Source organism: Candoia aspera, chromosome 6, assembly GCF_035149785.1.
Source record: "Candoia aspera isolate rCanAsp1 chromosome 6, rCanAsp1.hap2, whole genome shotgun sequence".
Lineage (NCBI taxonomy): Eukaryota > Metazoa > Chordata > Lepidosauria > Squamata > Boidae > Candoia > Candoia aspera.
In genome coordinates this window covers 31673242-31695644 of record NC_086158.1, presented here as the reverse complement: position 1 = coordinate 31695644, position 22403 = coordinate 31673242, and the positions used below count along the sequence as shown (strand labels likewise).

Sequence of the window (22403 nt, the reverse complement as noted above, 5' to 3'; positions counted from 1 at the left end):
TTTTGGGGGCAATGCCCCAATTCCCCTTCTCATTAGTTCATGTCCACAATTGTCCATATATGAGATGCTCCCTTGTCCCCCTTTTTGCTTTCCCTGTGTTCCTCCTAATATTATTGTTCAGATAGAGCTTAAATAACAACAAAAGGATATCACAGATTTTAAAAAAATAAATTATAAAATATTTATATCTCAGTCTTCCTAGAGGAAAAAAGGGCATTTTTCTTTTCTTTTCTTTTCTTTTCTTTTCTTTTCTTTTCTTATGTCTTCATATATGCATTCACAAAAAATATATGAGTCTTCTAACATGATAAGAAGGAAGAATGATTCTTTTATTCAGTTATTTTTTCATATTAAGCACAGGGGTGCAATCAGCTAACCTTTATGCTACTGACTATTGCATTTTCTGTGTGTGGAATAAAATGACATCATACACAGATGAGAAAATGCCAGGTGCTACCACAGTGCATTTCAAACCATACTATCTTCAACATGCTGTAAAGCATTTAACATAATGCTTAAATGGCAAGTTGAGAGGAGTTAAAGGAAGGAAGGACCTTTTCAATGAATAGAGAGGTACAGACTTGGAAAGACCTGAAGGTCATTTCATACAACCTCTTTCTTAGAAGCAGGCATTGTGACATCTAAAGAAAGCTCACTGATTAAGCCACACTGTTCATTGCATAGTGGTAGAAAACTCCATGAACTAGAAGTGTATTTCAGGCACCTGTCAGATGCATCGAGATTGCTCTAATTTTCATTTCATGAAATCCAGACATGTGGGAGTTGTAGGCATACTAGTTGTTCATTTATCTACTTATCTCATTAGTTTGGGCACAAAATAATTCTTGTCTGACTCGAATAGTTGAACATCAGTTCACCATACTTTAGACTCACACAGGAAAGTCATCTCTCTTTTTCATACAGTTTGCATAGGAGAAAAGGTAACATTCTATAGATAACAAAAGACCAATGCCTGATACAGCATGAATAGACTTCTAGATTCTGAATTAACCTTTCTACTGACTTTCAAATTTATGCTGATTTTCCACCAATTCATTTCATGTGCATAATATAAAGAATGGTATAGCCTATTAATGTGTAGGTATATAAATGTTACCTTCTTATCTCAAGTTCTGCCATAAAGCTGACCATGACTGAATAATCTTTTTATTGCTCAACTGTCTGTGTATATGGTAAAGTGTATTTAGATGCTAAGTTAGCCCATCAACATAGGTTGTATCATCAGTTCTGGGTGGAAATGATTTGGAAATGTCTGAAAAATAAAATGCAAAGTTAGGTCATTCCACAGATCCAAGTTCCATTCATTTCCATAAAAAATAGGCAATTTAGGCACATGTTCATGATGTTCCCTATGCCTCACTGACAGCAAAATGGAATAAACCGATAACAAGATAAAAACTTGTCATTTCTGCCTTTGTGAGTGGAGAAGTAAGCTTTTAGGTTCTCCAGTAATTAATATGAAGATTCAATCATTACATTTTGGCAGGCAAGGAGGATACAACTGAAAAAAAGAAAATTTGGCATGAGTCAGAGTTGGTCTTAAGTGCATCTACTCTTTCCACAGGAATCTGTTCTACACTGCTTGTCCAGTGTAGGACAGAATACTGGACTAGATAGATCTATGGGTGATACAATATGACTATTCCTGTGTTCATATAGTCTGAACAGACAGTATCATTTTGTGGATAAATATTGCCACACTTAAGCAATCAGTGAACTTGATGAGTTCTTTCAATTATGTTTTATTAAATATACATTTCAGCTGCACAATATAGTTTTGGAGAAATTATGCAAAGGATCAATCGTCAAAACAGGACAGGCATTTTCCAACAAGTATTTTGAAAGTACACAATGTTTCCATTAAATTTCTGACTGATATGTACTCTGTTTGCCTTACAGTATCCACCAAGCCAAGGCCTCACAGTGATGAATACACAAAGAAGGTTCCTCCCCCAAAGCCAAAGCGGAATCCAAACACTCAACTAAGTGCATCTTTTGATGAAACGTATATCAAAAAGCATGGCTCCATAAAGTCTGTGCTAAGTAGAGATGCTTCTTTATCCCAGGTCAGCAGTCCTGCTCCGGATACAGAGGAAGAAGAGCCAGTTTATATTGAAATGGTTGGAAATATACTAAGAGACTTCAAAAAAGATGAGGAAGATCAAAATGAGGCAGTATATGAGGAAATGAAATATCCCATCTTTGAGGATGGAGGCCAAGATTCAAAGTGTCCATGTGAGTTTGACCATCACAGCTGTTCCTCTCAGTGTGCTACTCCCACAGTGCCTGACCTTGATTTCACCAAGTCCTCAGTGCCATCCACTCCCAAAGGTGTGGTTTGTGATATCCCCCCACCATTTCCAAATTTGCTTTCTCATAGACCACCACTCCTGGTATTCCCACCTGCACCAGTGCAATGTTCCCCAAATTCTGATGAATCTCCTTTAACACCATTGGAAGTCACAAAGCTTCCTGTATTAGAAAATGTGTGTTATATCAAACAGCAAACTGGAGCTTCTCCATCCTCACTGCCACCTCATACTCCAAGTCATCAAAAACTAGAGAAAGACCAGACAGCTTCCCATGGAACTAGTACTCCAGGGCACTCCTCTTCACCTCCTCATCCTTCTACCCTATACAGAACACAGTCTCCCCATGGCTATTCCAAAAGCCACTCTGCCTCTCCCTCTCCTGTGAGTATGGGTCGGTCACTTACCCCTTTAAGTCTCAAAAGACCTCCTCCTTATGATTCTGTACATTCAGGAAGTCTCTCAAGAAGTTCTCCATCAGTGCCTCATTCTGCTGCCAGAAACATATTGCAAGAAGGAGGGAAAATGGTAAATGCCTCTGTCAATACCTACGGGTCATCATCACAGAGTACTTCACGTTCTAGAACACCTACTAGTCCTCTAGAGGAATTAACCAGCCTTTTTACCTCAGGACGAAGTTTACTGAGGAAATCTTCCAGTGGAAGAAGATCTAAAGAGCCTGCAGAAAGTAAGCGTTCCTAATGATTCTTTTCTAGGTTGTTGTTTTTCCAAACATCCAACAGTGAAACTAGTATCAAACTTGAATTTATTTATTCATTCATTCATTCATTCATTCATTCAGCCAGTTTGGTGTAGTGATTAAGGCATCAGGCTAGAAACTGGGAGACCATGAGTTCTAGTCTCACCTTGGACACAAAGCCAGCTGGGTAGCCTTGAGCCAGTCACTCTCTCTCAGCCCTAGGAAGGAGGCAATGGCAAACCACTTCTGAAAATATTGCCAAGAAAACTGCAGGAACTTGTCCAGGCAGTCTCCAAGAATCAGACACAACTGAATGGATTAATACACACACACACACACACACACACACAGAAAAAGACATCCCTTTTTAACCTGAACTGAATTTGCAATAAACCAAAAATGAGAAGGGCATTTATCTTTTATATATTTCCTTTGTAGTTTCATAGGGTTAAAATATTCATGATGTGCTATTAAACTTTGCTTGCAAAAATGTTCACACAGTATTAGGCAAAAATTGTTGTTTAATATAAATGTTCACAAGGCAATTCATATATATGCTCTTTTCAACTATATATATAGTATCATGCTTTCATTCATTCATTCATTCATTCATTCATTCATTGTCAGGGCCAGCCCAAGAACAATGTCAAGTCAGTGTAATCCAAACTCCAGTTCTTTATTGCTTTCACCATAAAGACAGAATCTTGCCAGACTAAAGCCACTCTAACTGACCTAAGGGTAAATAATCTGGGAGACTCTAAGGCGGAGCTACCTTGAACCTCTTAACTTTCCTAGCAACAGTCTCTGGACTGTGAATCCTCTTATCTGCCTGGAATGCGCTCCCTCCTTCCTGGGAATCAGCAGCAGCGCCGAAATCCACCATATCACCCCCTCCTTAAGGAACACATTCCATCACATTCATTTGTTCATTTAGCCAGTTTGGTGTACTGGTTAAGGCATCAGGCTAGAAACCAGGAGACTGAGATAGATTATGATAGTAAAAAACTGACAGAAATTAAGTGATTTGTTCATCCTCAATGCAGGTAGTGCCTCACTGAATTTCAGTAGTTGATGAATAATTTGCCTCACCTAAAAATGAAAAAGTTTCATTTATGTGAAATATTATCAAATGGTGAATATTTGGAAAAAAATTATTTAAAGACCTTTCTCCAGTTCATAATCATGATTGTAGTATTGTATATTGATATATTGTTTACAAAGAATTGCAGATTACTCTCATCTACGAAACACACAACCTATAATACAAATTGTGGCCACCATCAATGGGAATCCCACAAATACATGTCCACGCATGAAATCCAAGTGGAAGAAAGAGGTTTTGATCTGGAAAAGAATGAAGAACAAATAAAATATTTGGAAGAAATTAAAAAACATATCTAAACCAAGTTTTTTTTTTAAACACACACAAGATTCACCTAGTACTGACAGGGATTTGGAACAGAAAGGGGTGGGTGGGAATCACATATGCAAGTGATCTTGATCAGAACTTGACTCTTGTGGATTTACACTGTCATCCAAAGCAAATCAGAGGAAGCAGTGGGGACCCTATGCATTTGTTTTTAGATTTTGTTTTTTATCCCACCTTTATTACTTTTATAAGTAACTCAAGGCACAGAATATACCTAATACTCCTTCCTCCTATTTCCTCCGCAACAACAACCCTGTGAAGTGAGTTGGACTGAGAGGGAGTGACTGGCCCAAAGTCACACAGCTAGCTTTTATGCCTAAGGCAGGATTAGAGCTCACAATCTCCTGGTTAAGGCTCACAACTAGACCACATTGGCTCACTTAATCAACCATTTAATCATTCATGTAGTTTAGTTATAATCAGAGGTTTTTTGAAGGATTGCCAGGTCTGCTTTTAAATATTAGCAGGCACTGAGTTACCATTACTCAGCTGTCATCTTTCCTTGTTTTCTTCTTCTGGTTTTGAAATGTTTAAATATAATTTTAAAGTTGACTTTAATGAAACCATGGAAACAAACCTTTGCATTTTAAAATGATTTTTACTAAGTAAATAAGAAGACTGGCATCCTTAAATTGCTTGAGGCTTAATTGCTTCTTTAGATTTGGAGGTCTTTGTCCTCAAAATCAGATTAGATGGGGGGAAACTTTGATCTGAGGTAGAAGGCAAGAACACACAAGGAATGCAGCAAACATACACAGCACTTCAGTCTTTCGTAGTATACTGTTTCTGATAAACTTCTCCATGTCAGAGAGAATTCTGATTCAGATTCTTGGGAAAATGAATAAAGTACAGATAGGAATTGAACACTAAATCTTTAATAGTATTACAAAGTAAGTATGTCTGATATACGTTTCCCTGGAGATCCTATAAAACCATTTATGAGTGCCTTTGAGATATCTTGAAGCCAGTAGAGCTGAGATACATTGTTTGAGAGTTTATTTTCTAATTCTGTAATTTAAATAGCAACCAACAATAACATATGCCTTTTGGATAGAAAAAAATAGCATGCTGAGCCAAAAGAAAACATGCTGAGCCAAAAAACGGCACTTTTGGTGTTCTTTGTAGAATGGCAGCCAAATTTTAGATGCCTTATACATTATAAAACCACAACCTTCTCTCTCTTAAACTTCTCACTCCTGTTCTTTATACCTCTGTAAATATTTTGTTCCATTCACTTGGGACTGGGAAGCTTTATAAACATAGAAAGTTGCCTTACTATTCCATATGGGATTGTTTGGTGATCTACCCCAGTACTGTTGTTTGAATGCCTTCAAGCAGAGGTCTATTATGTCCCACCAACTACTGATTTTTTTTTAAAGTGGTGATGCCAGAAATTGAATCATGGACCTTTGGCATATAAAATATAAACCTTTCTACTTAGTTATAGATTAATTCCATCATTTATTCTCCCTATCACAAAATCAAGACCCACTCAACCATGTGATGGGCAGGGATGCTGGCTATTGTATTAATATGCTTTTAGGAATAGTGCTGTGGGAATTAGTGATTTTATACTTAAGCGTATGAGAAGAAAGACACAAACTGAGAGGATGAGTCACTGAAAAATATTTCATCTTTGTACAGTAACTTGGCAGCTTGCAGTCTATCATGTAAAAGAAAATCACAGTTCATTTGTGTGTGTGTGTTTTGAGATTAAAATGTACAATAATTAGTAGCAAACAACACCAGATTTGTGATTCTGTGGGATGCAATCAAATCTGGATGTAGAATCATGAATAATAACAGAGCATTTTGTGTGTTTGTGTGTGTGTACAAAAAAGAGAGAAGGGAAAAAGGAGTATATCAAAACATTTAGGAATAATTAAAATGAGGCAGTGAAGAAATGACGAAGTACATATGACAGAAAATATTACTGAAAACAGTTTGTATTAATAGGAAAACACAAATCCATTGCTAATAAAATATGTTCTGATTTGGCAATATCCAAGGTATTATTTTTGAAAAAAATGTGACTTTTTAAATACAGACAAGCTAAGTCATGCCATTTAAAACTCCCAAAATAAACAGAGATTTAATTCAACCATATGACATTCCTTTGTCCTATATTCATTTTGAAAAGAAAAAATCACCAGACTATATATACATTTTTTTAAAGACAGAAAAGAACTCCACTCAAAAGGTAAAGTGACCATTTTTTCCCATTATATGCTTACAGTTCCTGCAAAACAAGTTTTAAAAATGCCTCTTTCACAGCAAATAAAGAATCCTAGGGACTTAGGGGCAGGATTTGACCCACCTAGTTTTGAGATTGCATGGGCAAAGGCCCAATTTTATATACTGTGCTTATGGAATTGTATGGGCAAAGATGCAGTATTATATACCAGGCTTATAGTCTGGAATGATTCACCCAATCCACCTCCTACTAAGAACACTGAGGGATGAAAGGCAGTTGTAGGCCAGACAAAACATACAGAAGTACACTGGCTGCCAGTGTTGAATCTGGCAGTGTAATTGGTTATCCTGGATTCTACGCTGGGGTGGTTATAGCTTATAGCCATATGTAGAGGTTAAAATTATATTATATTGCCCAGGCTGAGATAAAAATGAGGAGATTCCCCATAAAGAACCCTCCTGCAAGAACCTTATTTCTGGTGAACCTGATTGTATGAACCCGGGAACCCAGGCAACATTTGAACTGGACTGGTATTCTTTTGTTGATTCCTGCACTCATGTAGTGGCTCTCACAAGCCAGGAAACAAGGTTTTCTTCATCAAAATGTAGCATGAATATTTCAGCTTTTACATACCTTCTTATGCTAATTTTGTCGTCTTTAGTGGATAACAATAGCTTAATATATAAAAGAAACTAATCACTTTCAATCTTCCATTTAAATCACTGAACACATGCAGTAAGGATAATATATAAGAGATACACATTGTATCAGTGATGACTTACTATTAATGTTGATGTTACCTAAGTTCTCAAACCCTGGGAAATATGATGGCCTAATATTCATCTCTGACTGAGGAGTAAAATTTGAGCCCCCCCTAAAAAAAAAAGACCCCTAATAAGCTGCAGATCTAGAAGTACTCTTGCAGGGATTTTTTTTAAAAAAAATCATTACAATTATTATTCATCACAAAGTAATCTAAGGATGCCATTGGAATAATCATTGTAAATGGAATTACAGTAAAAAAAAACCAAGACCAAATATTCATGTAATCAGCTGATCCAGAAGCTGAGAGTTGAGGTCCTTTTGAATATACCCTACAAATCATTTGTGCTAAACCAGATGAGTTTTGACAAATGTCTAAACCCACCAGTGTAGCCAACTGTTAAAACTTACTTCATCCATTGAAGAGGAAGTTCATCATTGCACTCAGTGCAGTAACTGGTTCCACTGCCAATGTACTCTGTTTTTTTTATGCAGTATCAGCTTCAGATTTGCTTGAGTAGAAAGCCTATAATTGGTCAGGTTCTTAGATTCTGTCATAACTCTTGCTTTGGCCATAAGAACATGCTCCTTTTCAACAATTTCCTGCCATTTCCCAACAACATTATAAACAAATGACCAAAAATCCCACAAAAAAAACAAAATGGAGATGAAATATATGGTTACAATTCCATCTACCTTTTTGAAATGCTTTCTACATTTCAAAATTAATATTGATGTATTGAAGATGCAGCTTCAGAAAGATTTGAAGGAGCCCCAGTCATTTTATTTCATTAGGTTGGACTGAGAGAGTTTGACTAATCCAAAGTCACCCAAATAATTCTATGGTCTAGCAGGGAATTGAACCTAAGGGACCCCAATCTAAGTCCAAGTTGTTGGCCACAACATTGCACTAACTATTTTTGCTTAACTGTATACGCATCTGGGTGTTATTGAATTGTAAATTTGATTTGCAACTGGTATGTAGATCTTTGTCAATTTGCTAATGAATTCAAAAGTTCCTCAAAATTATAATCAAACTGCTTTATATATGAAAGATCTTTTCTGGTTATCCCATTACAATTGCAATTTATAATGTATTGTAGATATAAGAAACATGGCAATCCAACTTAAGTACACTTAAGTTCTTTGACTTTTTTGTGGGGGAACTATATCCTACTTGATCTAAATACTGCTGGACTGATAAGATGGAGTTAGTAGCAGCCACAGCTTGTTAAACCCATAGATAGAGAAGGGGAGATGGGGTAGTACCTGGCAGGGAATAGGAGGTGGAAAAATCTAAGAATTCATTCAAAGATTGGGTGCTGTATATAAAATATCTAGGCGGTAGGAAAGCACAGTAGGAAGTAGCTGGAGACTTGCCCTCCATTATGTTTGAGTGCCTGGCTTTTGGGAACAGATATGGCAAATTTTCATTTTCATTTTTAATTAACATTCATAGCAAGTACAGTACAGTTCTACTCAGAAACCCAGATGACTATATTTGCATTGCTGTTGAGAACATCTAGGATATAATAAGTAGAGGAACAAATAAAAGCAATAGTGTTGTTGATGTCTATTATTACATGCCTAATCAAGGAGAAAATGTGGATACCAAAAGAAAACTGCAGACCTTACATAGAAATGAAATTATAATGGTAAAAGGCTTTACCCTGACATCTGTTTGGGGAAAAAGATGTGCATAGCATGATCCTTCCAGGAAATTCTTGACTTCTCTTACTGATAACTTTCTTGTTCAAAAGGTAGAAGACACAAGAGAATCAGCTATATTTGACAATGAGTATATTTGATACAATCAATGGCTAAAAGAGCCAGTTTAGTCCAGTGGTTAAGGTGCTGGGCTAGAAACCAGGAGACTGAGAGTTCTAGTCCCACCTTAGGCATGAAAGCTGGCTGGGTCACCTTGGGCCAGTTACTCTCTCTCAGCCCAACTCACCTCACAGGGTTGTTGTTTTTGTGGGGAAAATAGGAGGAGAAAGAAGTATTCAGTATGTTCGCTGCCTTGAGTTATTTATAAAAAAAATAAAGGTGGGATAGAAAATAAATAAAATATAAGGAGTTCATATTTTAAGAGAATCTAAAACTGAACATCATTGAAAAAAATGTTTTTTAATCAACATAGAACAATAAGAAGGATTCCATAGCTGGACATGTTATTTGGAAAAAGAGCAGTTGAAATCCTTAAAAGGAGGTTCCAGAAGCACAACTGCTAACAATATCATTTTTTAAAAAGGAAGATAACAGAGAAGTCAGGGTGGCTGGAGAAAAAGCTTAGAGATGATCTGAGTATAATTACAAACACATTACTGTATAAGTAGTGGAAAGGCAAACAGGACTCATAAGAAATCAAGATATTGACCCAGGAGCAGCATTTACAAGACTGTTTTGCCATTCTAGAATCCATGATCTAAGCAATATGATGATGTGCCATTTAATAAATGCTTGTATTAATTTGTTCCCAAGGGAATGCTCAGGAACCATTCAGTTAATGGCTTATGAATGGGCTGGTTTACAGTTTATAAGGCTCAAGAACTGGTCAGCCTGTTAGGTTGCAGCCTTGAACAGGATGACCTTGTTATGAAGCAGCACTGCTTGGAAGTACAGTTAGTTAAAAAAACTGCCCTTCATGTAACCTCACACAAAAAAGTGATTTCTGCTAAAATGAGTTTTGATATATTTAGATTTATAACAGACAGCAGGGAAAGATGAATGAATAATACCAGTGCTATTATCTGATACATTCTGGATTATTTAGAGAAGACTAGCTGAGAATTGCCCTCATTTAGCGATGCTTCAGTTATGCCTTGTCTGTCTCCTAAAAAGCTACTCTGCAGTTTGTCACTCAGCATTGTAACAATTACATTATAACAGTTAATAATTTCTTGGGAAGCTTGTGCCAGATCAATCAGGTAGAGTATATTCATTTGAATAATAAGAATTTTAGATAAATCATTCCTCCAACTCGGACGTATCTGCCTGCTGTTATTGCAGAGCTAAGTCAAAATTCACTAAGAGACATTTTGCCCAAACAAGGTCTGAGATTTTTATTTTTCTATTCTACCCAGAGAAAAAAATAAGGCTGTTTTGCAGAATTCTCTCTAAATATTCATTTTCTTTTTGTGGTGAATCATTTTTTTCACCTAGCAATGGAGAGATAAGGTTCTCAACACAGCTACCATTTAGCAGTAAAAAAAAGGAATGGGGGGAGTAAAACTGTATTAATACTGGGCCCACCTGGAAGAAATTGTAGATGTGTTTCTCTTCCCCTTTTCTTTGCCCATAAATAAGGGCTTAGAATTATGAAAGGCAATTTAGTTACAGATCTAATTTTACACTAACCCTTGTTTGTTTGCTTGTTTGTTCATTTGTTTGCAATTTTTGTAACCTGCACTAAAATGTAGACTCCGGGAGGCATACAACAGAATAAGAATATTCTAAGAAGAAAAAGAAAAAAACCCTAAAAGAACAAGAAAGCTGTATTAGAAAAGAAAAACCAACTCCCAAGATGTACATCATAACAGACTTGTTTTAACTGTCTAATAGACCACTGGAAATGAGGGGGTCATATGACCCCCCCAGATATAAACAGTTCCATAACATGGGATATCTTGGGAAGGCCATGGTGCCTGATGTAACCTCACTTTGGAATTTCTACTTTGCACAAACTTTAAATGCTTACTGCCATTATAGCCAAGTGAAAGTAAAATGTCCCAGTTCCAGCAGTCAATAGAGTTGCAATCTTCATTTCATTTCATTTCATTTCATTTCAATCTCTCTCTTTCTCTTTCTTTCTTCTTCCACTGAAATCAGTAAAAATTCTGCAGTGCATGGATGTGTTGTCATCTATGGGAATTGAAATTCTGGTGAATTACATTTTGTGGTTTATGAAGAGCAAGTCCACACATATAGAACACCTCTAATTTATTCTAGTTCTGGAAAAAAAGTGATAAATATATAAAACTATAGGAAGATTTGACCCTAAACATGGATGGTTGTCGTCTGGTATTAATTAATTGCTAGCTGCTCCATCTGAGCTAAAAATTTCCAAACACAACATAAACTTACTTTGTAAAGCTGAAAACAATAAGGCCACAGGGAATAACCACAAATGTTGATTTGGATGCAGCAGGAGATTTCAAAATTCAGGCACACCAAATTAACTTTTCATATTCATCAAAGAACATTAAATCAAGGAATAAGTTCATCACTACACATACAGACAATAATGTTCTCTAAAAATTTGATTTTCTCTAGTTTTTGCCCCCCTCAGATTTTTTAAGATTAGAAAAATATTGGTGATTTTAAAGTTGCATATTTTTATTTATATTTAACATATAATAACAATATTATGTGGGCACAGAATCCTATGGGGGATTGAAGATTGATTCAGGCTGCTTCATTTCTTTTAGCTTCATTAGTTTTTAAATAAGCTGAGAAGGCAAGCTCACCAAGTAAATACATTAGGTATCCTGTTGGCTACAAACTGCATTTCTGCACAGCAATGACCTTAACATTAACAGAATTGGTTAATACTGTTAGCATTCCTACACGCAGTATTTTATCCAAAGAGTTTTACTAGAAAATTATGCCAGTATCACAGACTTGTAGCTAATATTGTTTGGTATAGTGAGTAGAATCGTTCTTAACCTTGTTATCACAGATTTACACAAATGCTTCTTCATTGTCCCTTTGCAGCCCCTCAGCTTCCAATCTCAGCCATGCTTCTACCCCTTTCTGGCATCTCCTCATCCTTTTTACCCATAACTGGTATCAGTTCTTCATTGCAATGTTATTTTGCTAGGTTGGTATTATGAGGAACTCCACATGGAGGGACTGAGAGCTGAAAAAATGCACCCTACTTTTTCCATTTGCTCTGTGGTGGAGTACTGAAAAATATAAGCCTCATGAGCTTTGACTTAGATAATGGTGCTTTTTCATCTATGACAATTCATTAATCTAAAGTGTCATTTCCACCTTGAAAGCTTTCAATTTTTTTTTCCCCTTAAGGCTGTGGTTTAAGAACATGGTTACTTTCCTTTGATTTATAGGAAGCAATGATAAAATTTATATAAAGTCAGGATTCACCAATCACTGTTGCTAGATCTTCCAAACGTTGGAAGAACGTGAAACGATGTTGAATTTTATTTTGCAGTTTAAACAATGTACTTATTTGTTTATAGCTAAATGTAGGAGAGGATAAAAATGATGTAGTCATTCATGGAATGACAGATACCTGCAAACATTTCTTTTTTTTTTTTTTTACTATATCAATCCATAGGGGAAATAGTGCTAAAGAATATTTAAGGCTGTTAGATCTGAACTTCAGACTATTAATCTAAGTATAATATCAACTAAGTCAGCAACATTTTTTATTTTTGTGGGTAGGTTCAATCAGTGCTGCATCTGAACTACATGCTGTTTCCCACCCATACTGTCAATGTGAATAGCAGACATAAAAAGGAGAGTTTGTTTCCCACCGAGGAATCAGTAGAAAGCAGGAAACCTGATCACTGTAGAAATTTCTTGACTGTCCCATTTCTTTCAACATTTGATTCTTTTCATGGCTGATTCTTCCCATGGTGAGGCATCTCATGGTTTGTTGATATAAACTTGATATTATTTAATTAGTATTTATTGTGCTTCACCTAGTAGATTAAACATCTTGTATAATAAAAATTATTCTCATGATAATCACAGCAGGCGGCATGGACATGTCACCAGGGATCGACCTCGACTTGAATGTATACATCAGTGAGAAAATATAAATACGAAATATAGTCACAATATGATTTAATGAATACTTGAACATAGAAATCTATGAAGATGTCTTCTTTACCTGCTGTCTTTCTGTCCAAGTAGGTCACAAGTAATCTGATGCAAAGTATGATTGCAACTATAATTCTTGATATAATTAGTTTAAATCCTCATTTATTATGGTCTTTTATTGTGTACCTTTACAGTAGAATTCAGGTAGCAGCTTACTGACCTGGGAAAAAAGTACTGGAAGGTATGGATGCAATTAATTTGCACTGTATAATGGATTATAACCTTTGCATATTTTGCAGAACCATTAGAGGAACTAAAGATGAGAAGTCACAGTACTGAACCACTACCAAAGCTGGAAAACAAAGAAAAAGGAGGTCATCATGGGTCATCTTCCAGAGAGCCAATAAAATCTCAGGAATGGGATGGAACACCAGGACCATCACTTGTATGTAGCCGACTTGGAAGGTCTTCTGTTAGTCCAACCATGTTGGCAGGAAATAATAATTCAGGTAGGTAAAGTTAGACCCATTAGCAAAGCAGTACAGATGTAATAAATACATACATACATACTATGGGTTTCTAGTGAAAAGTTTTATGAAATTCACCAAAATGAACACTTCTTTAACATGGATGGTAGAACTGGATGTAATCTGGTGATAATTATCTTTCTTTGAACAAAATTACATGCCAAAATTACATGCCAAACAAGAACATGGAAATACCTGGTCTAATTTATCTCGTGTCCATTTTTTACTTTTTTTGTAAGATATTGTCTGAGTATGTGTTCTTGTATATGCTTTTGTGAAATTTTGATTAGTTCTAGGAATAGTATTGCACTATGACAGGTACCAAATCAAATACTTTATTTGATGAATGACCAGACTTCTACAATTTTTTTTTTTAAAATGGAATAATGTGGGCAGGAAAACAGACAGGTTTTACTGATCCACAAATCTCTAGACAACCCTTAAAAAGTTTATTTTAATTCATAACTATGCTTCATTCCCAAAGCTGAACTTTTTGACAGCTTAATTTCTACTTTGGGGTGGTTGTTGTTAGCTAAACTTTTCGGGTTTGTTCTCAGTGAATTTGTCAAATCCTGGAGAAAACTGAGTTATTGATTATGAAGGTAGATGAGCTAGTATTTCTTTGTATTGTGCACAAGTCAAATGTTAGTGAAGGTCTTCCTAAACTCTTCTAATTGACGTAGTTCATTTAAATTCATCCAAAATAGTAAACTCCTCTAATAAGATTAATGTCATATCTTATTAATATTAATTAATTTTGTCAAACTAATGTTCACATCTGGTTGTGGTTGGTTGCATGTTTGCAACATGGTTAGACTTTGTTCATATACAAAGCATCTAATTTTGAATGATATGGTAGACAACACAATTATTGATTTGTCTCTCCATCTTAAAATAGGTATGCGTGAATAATAACAAGTGTGTTTCTTTACATTTCTTATTTTCAAATGTTTGAAAATCAATCTGTTACTTGCTGAGGTACAAGTAGCCAGAATGATCTGTGTTCTTTAATTAGGCTGGGCTGACTTTTTTTATCGTTAGAGGAAAATAAACTTTACCAAGGCAAATATATTAGCTGAGTTATCAAACAAAACAGGGTTTGAATCAGAAGGCTCTGTTCATATGTAAGCCCATTCATTTTCTCCACTGGATGTTGAAAGTTAGTACATGATCACATGCAGAAATATTAGTATGGATATACAGAGAAATTCTTGTAATTTTTCCAGTTATCACTATGAGAGAAAATATAGCTATGATTGTGGAAAGGGCTAATGGTTATCTCAGTGAGCTGCCTCATTCATCCCAACATTCACCTTCCATGCCAGTTAAGCTCAGCAATGCTGACCCTAGAAGTGAGCTTCTAAAGACTCATAATGATAGTTAGCAAGATGAAGTAAGCATTATAAGGCCCCTAATAATATCTCAAGAATCCCTGACTTAATCTCCATCCCACCAATTCCAGAGATCTCCCTTATCAGCCAGCTATTAAAATTTTGCAAATCTTTTCATTTTGATACTTACCAGGATAGGATAGCAGCAGAAATGGCAGTACTCTGGTCACATGAAGGAAAGGAAAAATATTAATATCCTTAAAATTAAAAATCAGATCACCATGTTTTGCATACTGTTGGTATTTTCACATGAAATCTTAGAGTGAGATTGCCAAAAACTTGTGAGACTTTGGCTACTTCCTTTAGACTTGTGCCATTCCCCACTGTCAACCCTTCAACCTTGTCCAGTTCAGAAAACCAACTCCACAGGAAGACTAGAACTAAGCCTTTTTGAGATAGGCTATATTAACAGAATCTTGCAAATCTGACTGTGTTTTAATTCCGCTCCCTCTTTTACACCAATGCATCAGAAAAAGCCACCTTGAGTCTCTTCCTAATACTATCTCCTTTCTCAGTGCTTAAGGAATGCTTCTGCCCTTTTTGTATACAGTATATAATGATTTCTGCATACACCCCTCAAGGCCATCTCCATGACTTTCTACTCCCTTCTTTTCTGATGGCCATAATGCTACACCTTAAAGAATGAGTGCATTCCAAAGGTGTTGCATTATCTTTTATATATCTTATTATTTAGTTATATGATTATATCCCTCATGATATATTATTATGTCTCTTACGATCCTTTGCTATTAGTCATATTGGCTGAGTTTAATGAGATTTGAAGTCTGAAATATCTTCAGGAGAGCAACAAATTGCCTACATTGCTTGATAAAATCGAGTTAGTCACTATTACTATGCAGCCGAACCTTTAACTTTAAAAATTGGAGTAAAGAGTGAAATAAATTCATGTTGCCCTAAATTTTTAAAAGCAATTTCACTTTCCAAATATGTTGGCTAAGAATTCTAAGATTTTATTGTCACTTTCTTTTGAACTGAAAAACATTAAACTTATGGAAACAGGATGGTAACATATGATTTACCATCCTGTTTACAGTTCACATAAGAAAGTTCATGATGGTGCTCACTATGTTGAACCAACTTTTTTATTTTTGCCAGATCATCAAAAAGAAAATAGGTAAGGTGATGCATGTTGTTACAGCAATTTATTTATCTATTTAAATTAAATTAGAAGACTAAATATTTATACATACTTATCAATGGAAAGTTTTCCAACATCATGTGATTTTCTTTATACAGCTTCTGTTATATGAGGCTATTATAAAAACAAAAAGAAAAATAACCTAAAACGAACCCTAATTTTGTATTTCCTGCTAGTTAATAGATTAAAGTCTTAATATGTTGGGGTTCAGTCCAGTAAGATGTCTTAATGTACACCTACTTCTGAACTGGAATGTGCTAGAACTGAATGAAAGAAAACATTTTTCGGCTGGTGGGGTCTAGGAGGAGAGCCTTTTCTGCCATTGCCCCTATCCTATGGAACATCTTGTCCCCTGAGGTGAGGTTGGCCTCCACTCTTCTGGCCTTCTGGAAGAGTGTTAAGACCTGGCTCTGCCAACTAGCTTGGAGATCCAATAGTGGGAGGCAACTATGGGGGTGGATGGTGGTTTGAAGATGCTCTCTCCGCCTTTTTAGTTTTCCTCTTTTAACTTTGTATTTTTTGTAGTTTTTATAATGGTTTTTATGATCTTTTATTTGCAAACCACTCAGTCACTTCCATAGTGAGATGGGCAGTGTATACATTTGATAAATAAATAAACATACAAACACACCTACATAAAGCAATTTCACTTGCAAGTGTGCACAAACGTGCACACACACACACATCTTCCTTCCTTCCTTCCTTCCTTCCTTCCTTCCTTCCTTCCTTCCTTCCTTCCTTCCTTCCTTCCTTCCTTCCTTCCTTCCTTCCTTCCTTCTCACAACTAGCTAGAATCCAAATCTATGAAAGCAAAAAGTAGTCTATTGATGAACTGAGATTGTTAACAAAATGGAATGAGACTGAATATAATAGAATTTGGACAGCTCATTATTTACCTATTATATTCCTCAACCAGCAGCACCTCTCAAATCATGATAATTATTAATTTTGTAATAAGTCTTCTCTTGGTTAGGTTTAATCAGTATGAAACACTGACTATGTCTGAGTGTCTATGTATTGTGTGTACATATGCATTTTGTCACAGGATGTTAGTGGAGAAATTCTTGGAGCATATTAAAATAATTTCTATTTGTTTATAATATTTTTAACCTGCTTTTCAGGTTACAAAATAGATCCCCAGTTGGGAAATAATTTCAAGTAGTTACAATAAACTAAATAGAATTGAACGTTTAAAAATGCAATAAAATATCTAAAAATGAAATGCTTAAAAGCTGAACAGTTTAAAAGCTAGGACTGGCATTGGAGTTCCAGTTTAACAGAAAGTTCAGGTAGATTTTAAGTTGGTGCTGAAAGCTTAACATTTTCAGCACCAGTCAGGTGCTCTCTGAGCAGGAGAGAATTCTACAACCAGAACATCTGTTGAGAATAACCTCTTATGGGTTGCTAGATAGCACATTGCTGGCAGATGAAGAATCCTCAGGAAGGCATCCCTGCTAGATTTTAGTTGCTAAGCAGTTACAAAGGGAGTGAACACTATATAAACAATATAAGGCATTGTATATCATTACAAGCGCCTTGAACTTAGCAAACTAGTAGCAACCTAGCCATGACAATTTGGACTGGCTGCAGCTTCTAGCCCAACCTTAAAGGTAACCCAATTATTGCATTGCAGTTACCCAGTCAAGACCCAATTCTGTGATCATGCTTTGTGAAGCAGAAGGAGCTGAACAGAACTAAACAAGCAGGAGACTAATGCTGTCTATCAAGTTTGTACTGCTTCAGATTTAAAGGGGAACAAAGGTATGTGCATGGGGGTGCTGATGGAGCACCAGCTGGCAACTTTTTAAACTTGCTGCCTCATTTCCTGGGATTCCACAGTTACCCTCTGCATCTGCAGCAGAATTGTGAAAAAAGACACATTGGGCTATTAACAGGTACTCTGAAGCATCTTTTTCTCTTTGCAACTGAAGCACTGCACAGCTTTGTTACCTATATATATCCACAAGAAACACAAATGGTCCTTAGTTTTCTTCATGTGGAGTTTGAACTAATAATTAGAAGTATAAGAAGCAGGTCAGCAGTCTGGAGACAATTTAAAAAAATACAGTGCTTGATTTCACTTTTACTTGCAAAACCAGCTGTTCTGTGTAATAATTGTTCTTGCTTGCTGTATGGATGGATGGCAAGATCTCATCAGCTGAGCAATCTAAAAACTGAGTGGTACTCAACTGAGACTGGTGTTGTGCAGTGGGATGTAGGGCATTCATGGTAGTCTTCACTTTTCCTTTACCATGAAAATAGAGAGCAAGAGGCCATTCTCCCCTCCAAGTCCTCATCCATCCTGAAGTACAGCAGTGCGTTCTTGTAGTACTGGATTTAGTTCATCTGAGCCCTCTGTTGTAGAATTGACTGTTGCTACTGTGTGATGTCAGCCATTTAGGTCCAATTGCTCCCTCTCTTAGTATAAGCTACATGCTGAGACACTGTGCCACTGAAAGCAAACTAATTCCCCACTGAATCTGCAAATACTACACTGACCTTGAATGCTGTGTACATTCCTGTATTTTGTAGCTCTTTGCTAATATTGCAAGGATGTTTCTTCCCTGATGGTTTTAAGACATCTTCCACCAGAGGCTTTGGAAAGGGAACAGCTTTCAGTGATTTCTTTACATGCCACCTCCTTAACAATATGCTGGTGCTTTTTCAGTGAAGACCACAAGGGGTTCACAAAATGGGATTCTTTAGTGAGCTTAATGGTGGATATTTTAAAGAACATTTTCTACAAGGCTGCTGTCTCCTAGGAGATGGTGTTTTGCATTGCCATCTGGTGTTGGAAAGATGCATTGCACCACATTTCCAAATATTTCATGTATTATGTTGCCTCTGCCTGGATTTGTTTTTAATAACTTAATATTTCAGATCTAATGCTTGTCAAATTGTTTAGCAGAACAGAAAAAATGCAGAGACCCAATCTGCCTGATTCTTAAACTCAGATATTAAGGCAAAATTGTTGAAAAGAAAAGGATGCTCTTCTCTTTTCTTTCTTTCCTTCTTCTTTTAAATGTGGCTTTATCATTCAAATTTATTTATTATTCAAATTTTGCTACTGCCCATCTCCCCCAAAAGAAGGACTCTGGACAGTTTACAATAAAATTAAGACTATAATAACAGACAATTAAGATCTTATAAAACCAAATTACAAATATAAAATACAATATAAATAAGTATAAAATCCAAGAGGTTAAAAATTCTAATCAGGTGGGAGGGGCTCTAAGGCACGAGTCAACCCCATGAACAGCTGCCCAGCTTCCTGCCCCATGCGAGATGGCAGAACCAGGTTTTCAGGGCTGTCCTGAAGGTTGGAAGTGAAGGCGCCTGTCTCACCTCTGGGGGCAAGATGTTCCAAAGGGCTGGGGCAACTGCAGAGAAGGCCCGCTTCCTGGACCCCGCCAGATAGAATTCTCTTAACATGCCCTCTCTGCCTGACCGGGTGGGGCAGGTCGATGTTGTGGGGATGAGACAGTCCCTCAGGTAGCCTGGCCCCATGCCATGTAGGGCTTTAAAGGTAGATTTTATTTTAGGTCAAAAGGAAACTGAAGAAATATAGCTCTCTTGACTATAACTTCTGGCCAGGATATGGGAGAGAGACACTGCAGGAACTGTGTCTAGACGTGCCCTATAGTACCCTGGTTAAGTTGGTGAACTGGTTAAGGTATTAGAAAACCAATTAAATGTGTGGGGACTTCCCCCATAGGAGGAAATACAGGAAGCCAGGAAGTTGCAGAGGGCTTGAGAGATGGCCAAAAAAAGACACCATTCTCTGCTATATCCAGTAATATAATAACTGCAGAATGTCTGGCTTTAAACCAACACCTTGAATTGGACCCGGAAGCAAACTGGCACCCAGTGCAGCTCACGCAGTAAAGGTGTTATATGTTATATGGAAGTTATTCACTTCCAAATACTTAACAGATGAAGATACATGATTATACCATCACTATCCTTGTTTACAGAAACATGTCTGTACCTAATCCCAGTATCTGTGTTGCTGAAAGTTGCTGAATCAAATGAAAAAAAAATGTAGATTATTTGTTATTCCAATTTCAATCACTGCCCATCTCCCCATAAAAATGATGTGCTAGTAAGATTTCCATAAAATTAATAATCCTGGTAGCAGCTCTGATCTTTGTATGGACTGTGATGGATTCTCACTACTGTGCAAGCTATTCACAGTAGAAAGCCAGAGCTTCATATCCCATCACTGAAGAATGGCATGTCTCGCCAGAAGCAGCCCAAACCTATCTGCCTTCATTAGCATACAGTACTCAGGAGATTAGTAGAATCTCTCTTTTCATTGCTTCAGATAAAAAGGTCTTCAGTGAGATGTGTAATCTGTGCAGAAAATGTTTCATGAACAGTGCAGAAAATGTCATAAATAAATATTCATTTTAAATAATGCTACACATTTTTCTCTGGGACGCGGTGGCGCTGCGGGTTAAACCGCTGAGCTGTCGATCGGAAGGTCGGCGGTTCGAAACCGCGCGGCGGGGTGAGCTCCCGTTGCTTGTCCCAGCTCCTGCTCACCAAGCAGTTCGAAAACATGCAAATGTGAGTAGATGAATTGGTACCGCTTCGGCGGGAAGGTAATGGCGTTCCGAGTCGTCATGCTGGCCACATGACCCGGAAGTGTCCCTAGGGACAACGCCGGCTCCAAGGCTTAGAAACGGAGATGAGCACCGCCCCCTAGAGTCGGATTCGACTGGACTTTACGTCAAGGGAAACCTTTACCTTTACCTTTTACACATTTTTCTTGGCAGCTCTGTAATATTCTTCATCTGTAGTCTGTTTGAATTGCCTACATCGTCATTATTATTACTATAACTACTACCACCACTACTACGATTTGAACCCTTTGCAACATCTTACAGGCTAAGTTCTAGGTAAAAAAAATATTGTTGTAGGGTTCTTTTGACTGCAAAATATTATTTGCAATATTAATTCAAATAACTGCAATATGAAAAATATTTACAGCTCTCTGAATTTTCCCAGAGGCCTGGAGTACTAAGGCCTACCTGTTTCATGTCTGTGGGGATCTTTCGTATGTCAAATTGAATTAGCATGATGTGTCTCTGGAAGGAAAGGCAGTGATATTATGTGTTTACAGAATTTATGTTGGAAATGTTATGCATATCTTATATTATGGAAATGTTATGTATATCTTATGTGTAGTGTTGTGATAGCATGATTGTAGAGACTTGTAGAATCCATTTTCACTTCTTTTCCTTTCCTGCAAAAAACAGGAAAATACATCTGAATGGTGGTGGTGTGGTGGAGAGTTTAAAGAACAGTGTGTGTTTACTAAACCCAGAGAATTAGGACTGCTATTTCATCTCTTAAATACCACCTCAACTTCTCCCAAGGAATCAATATCTTTGGTGCCAACCACTCCAACAACCTGTAAGGTGCTCCACGGTCTGCAAAAAAGGATGTTGAATGCTGTAAATGGCCCATGGACTGCAAGTTGCTCACCCTTGGCCTAGATATTACTATTTACTTTTGGAAACTGGCAACATATGACAGTTTGAACTCTGAATACATCCTGCCATATGAATATGGTGAAACTTCTATAGGTTTAAATTAGGCATTAGCAAGCCACTGGCCTTTTTAAGTATACACAGCATTCCAATTTTCTCAAAATACTCCTAGAGGCTACTCATACCACTCATACTCTGAGGAACAACAGATATGCAAGTTTCATGTTGCACTAAAAGCTTCCTTTCTTTAAAGCAGTTAAATAACTTTTCAACACTAAAAAGTCCAAATAGGTTGTATGTCACAATAAGTAGTGGAAGAAATACAATACTCTTGATGTTTTATATAATTTTATTTTAGGTCAAAAGGAAACTGAAGAAATATAGCTCTCTTGACTATAACTTCTGGCCAGGATATGGGAGAGAGACACTGCAGGAACTGTGTCTAGAAGTGCCCTATAGTACCCTGGTTAAGTTGGTGAACTGGTTAAGGTATTAGAAAATCAATTAAATGTGTGGGGACTTCCCCAATAGGAGGAAATACAGGAAGCCAGGAAGTCGCAGAGGGCTTGAGAGATGGCCAAAAAAAGACACCATTCTCTGCTATATCCAGTAATATAATAACCACAGAAACA

General features: G+C 36.8%; 1 protein-coding gene across 1 annotated transcript in view; it reads left to right on the top strand.

Moving 5' to 3' along the window:
• NYAP2 (neuronal tyrosine-phosphorylated phosphoinositide-3-kinase adaptor 2) overlaps positions 1-22403 on the top strand; it is a 129914-nt gene that overhangs the window by 77949 nt on the left and 29562 nt on the right. The window contains exons 3-4 of the mRNA XM_063306105.1: positions 1921-3018; positions 13499-13708. Of these exons, the coding sequence (XP_063162175.1) occupies positions 1921-3018; positions 13499-13708 (1308 nt within the window). The remainder of the gene's footprint in view (positions 1-1920; positions 3019-13498; positions 13709-22403) is intronic.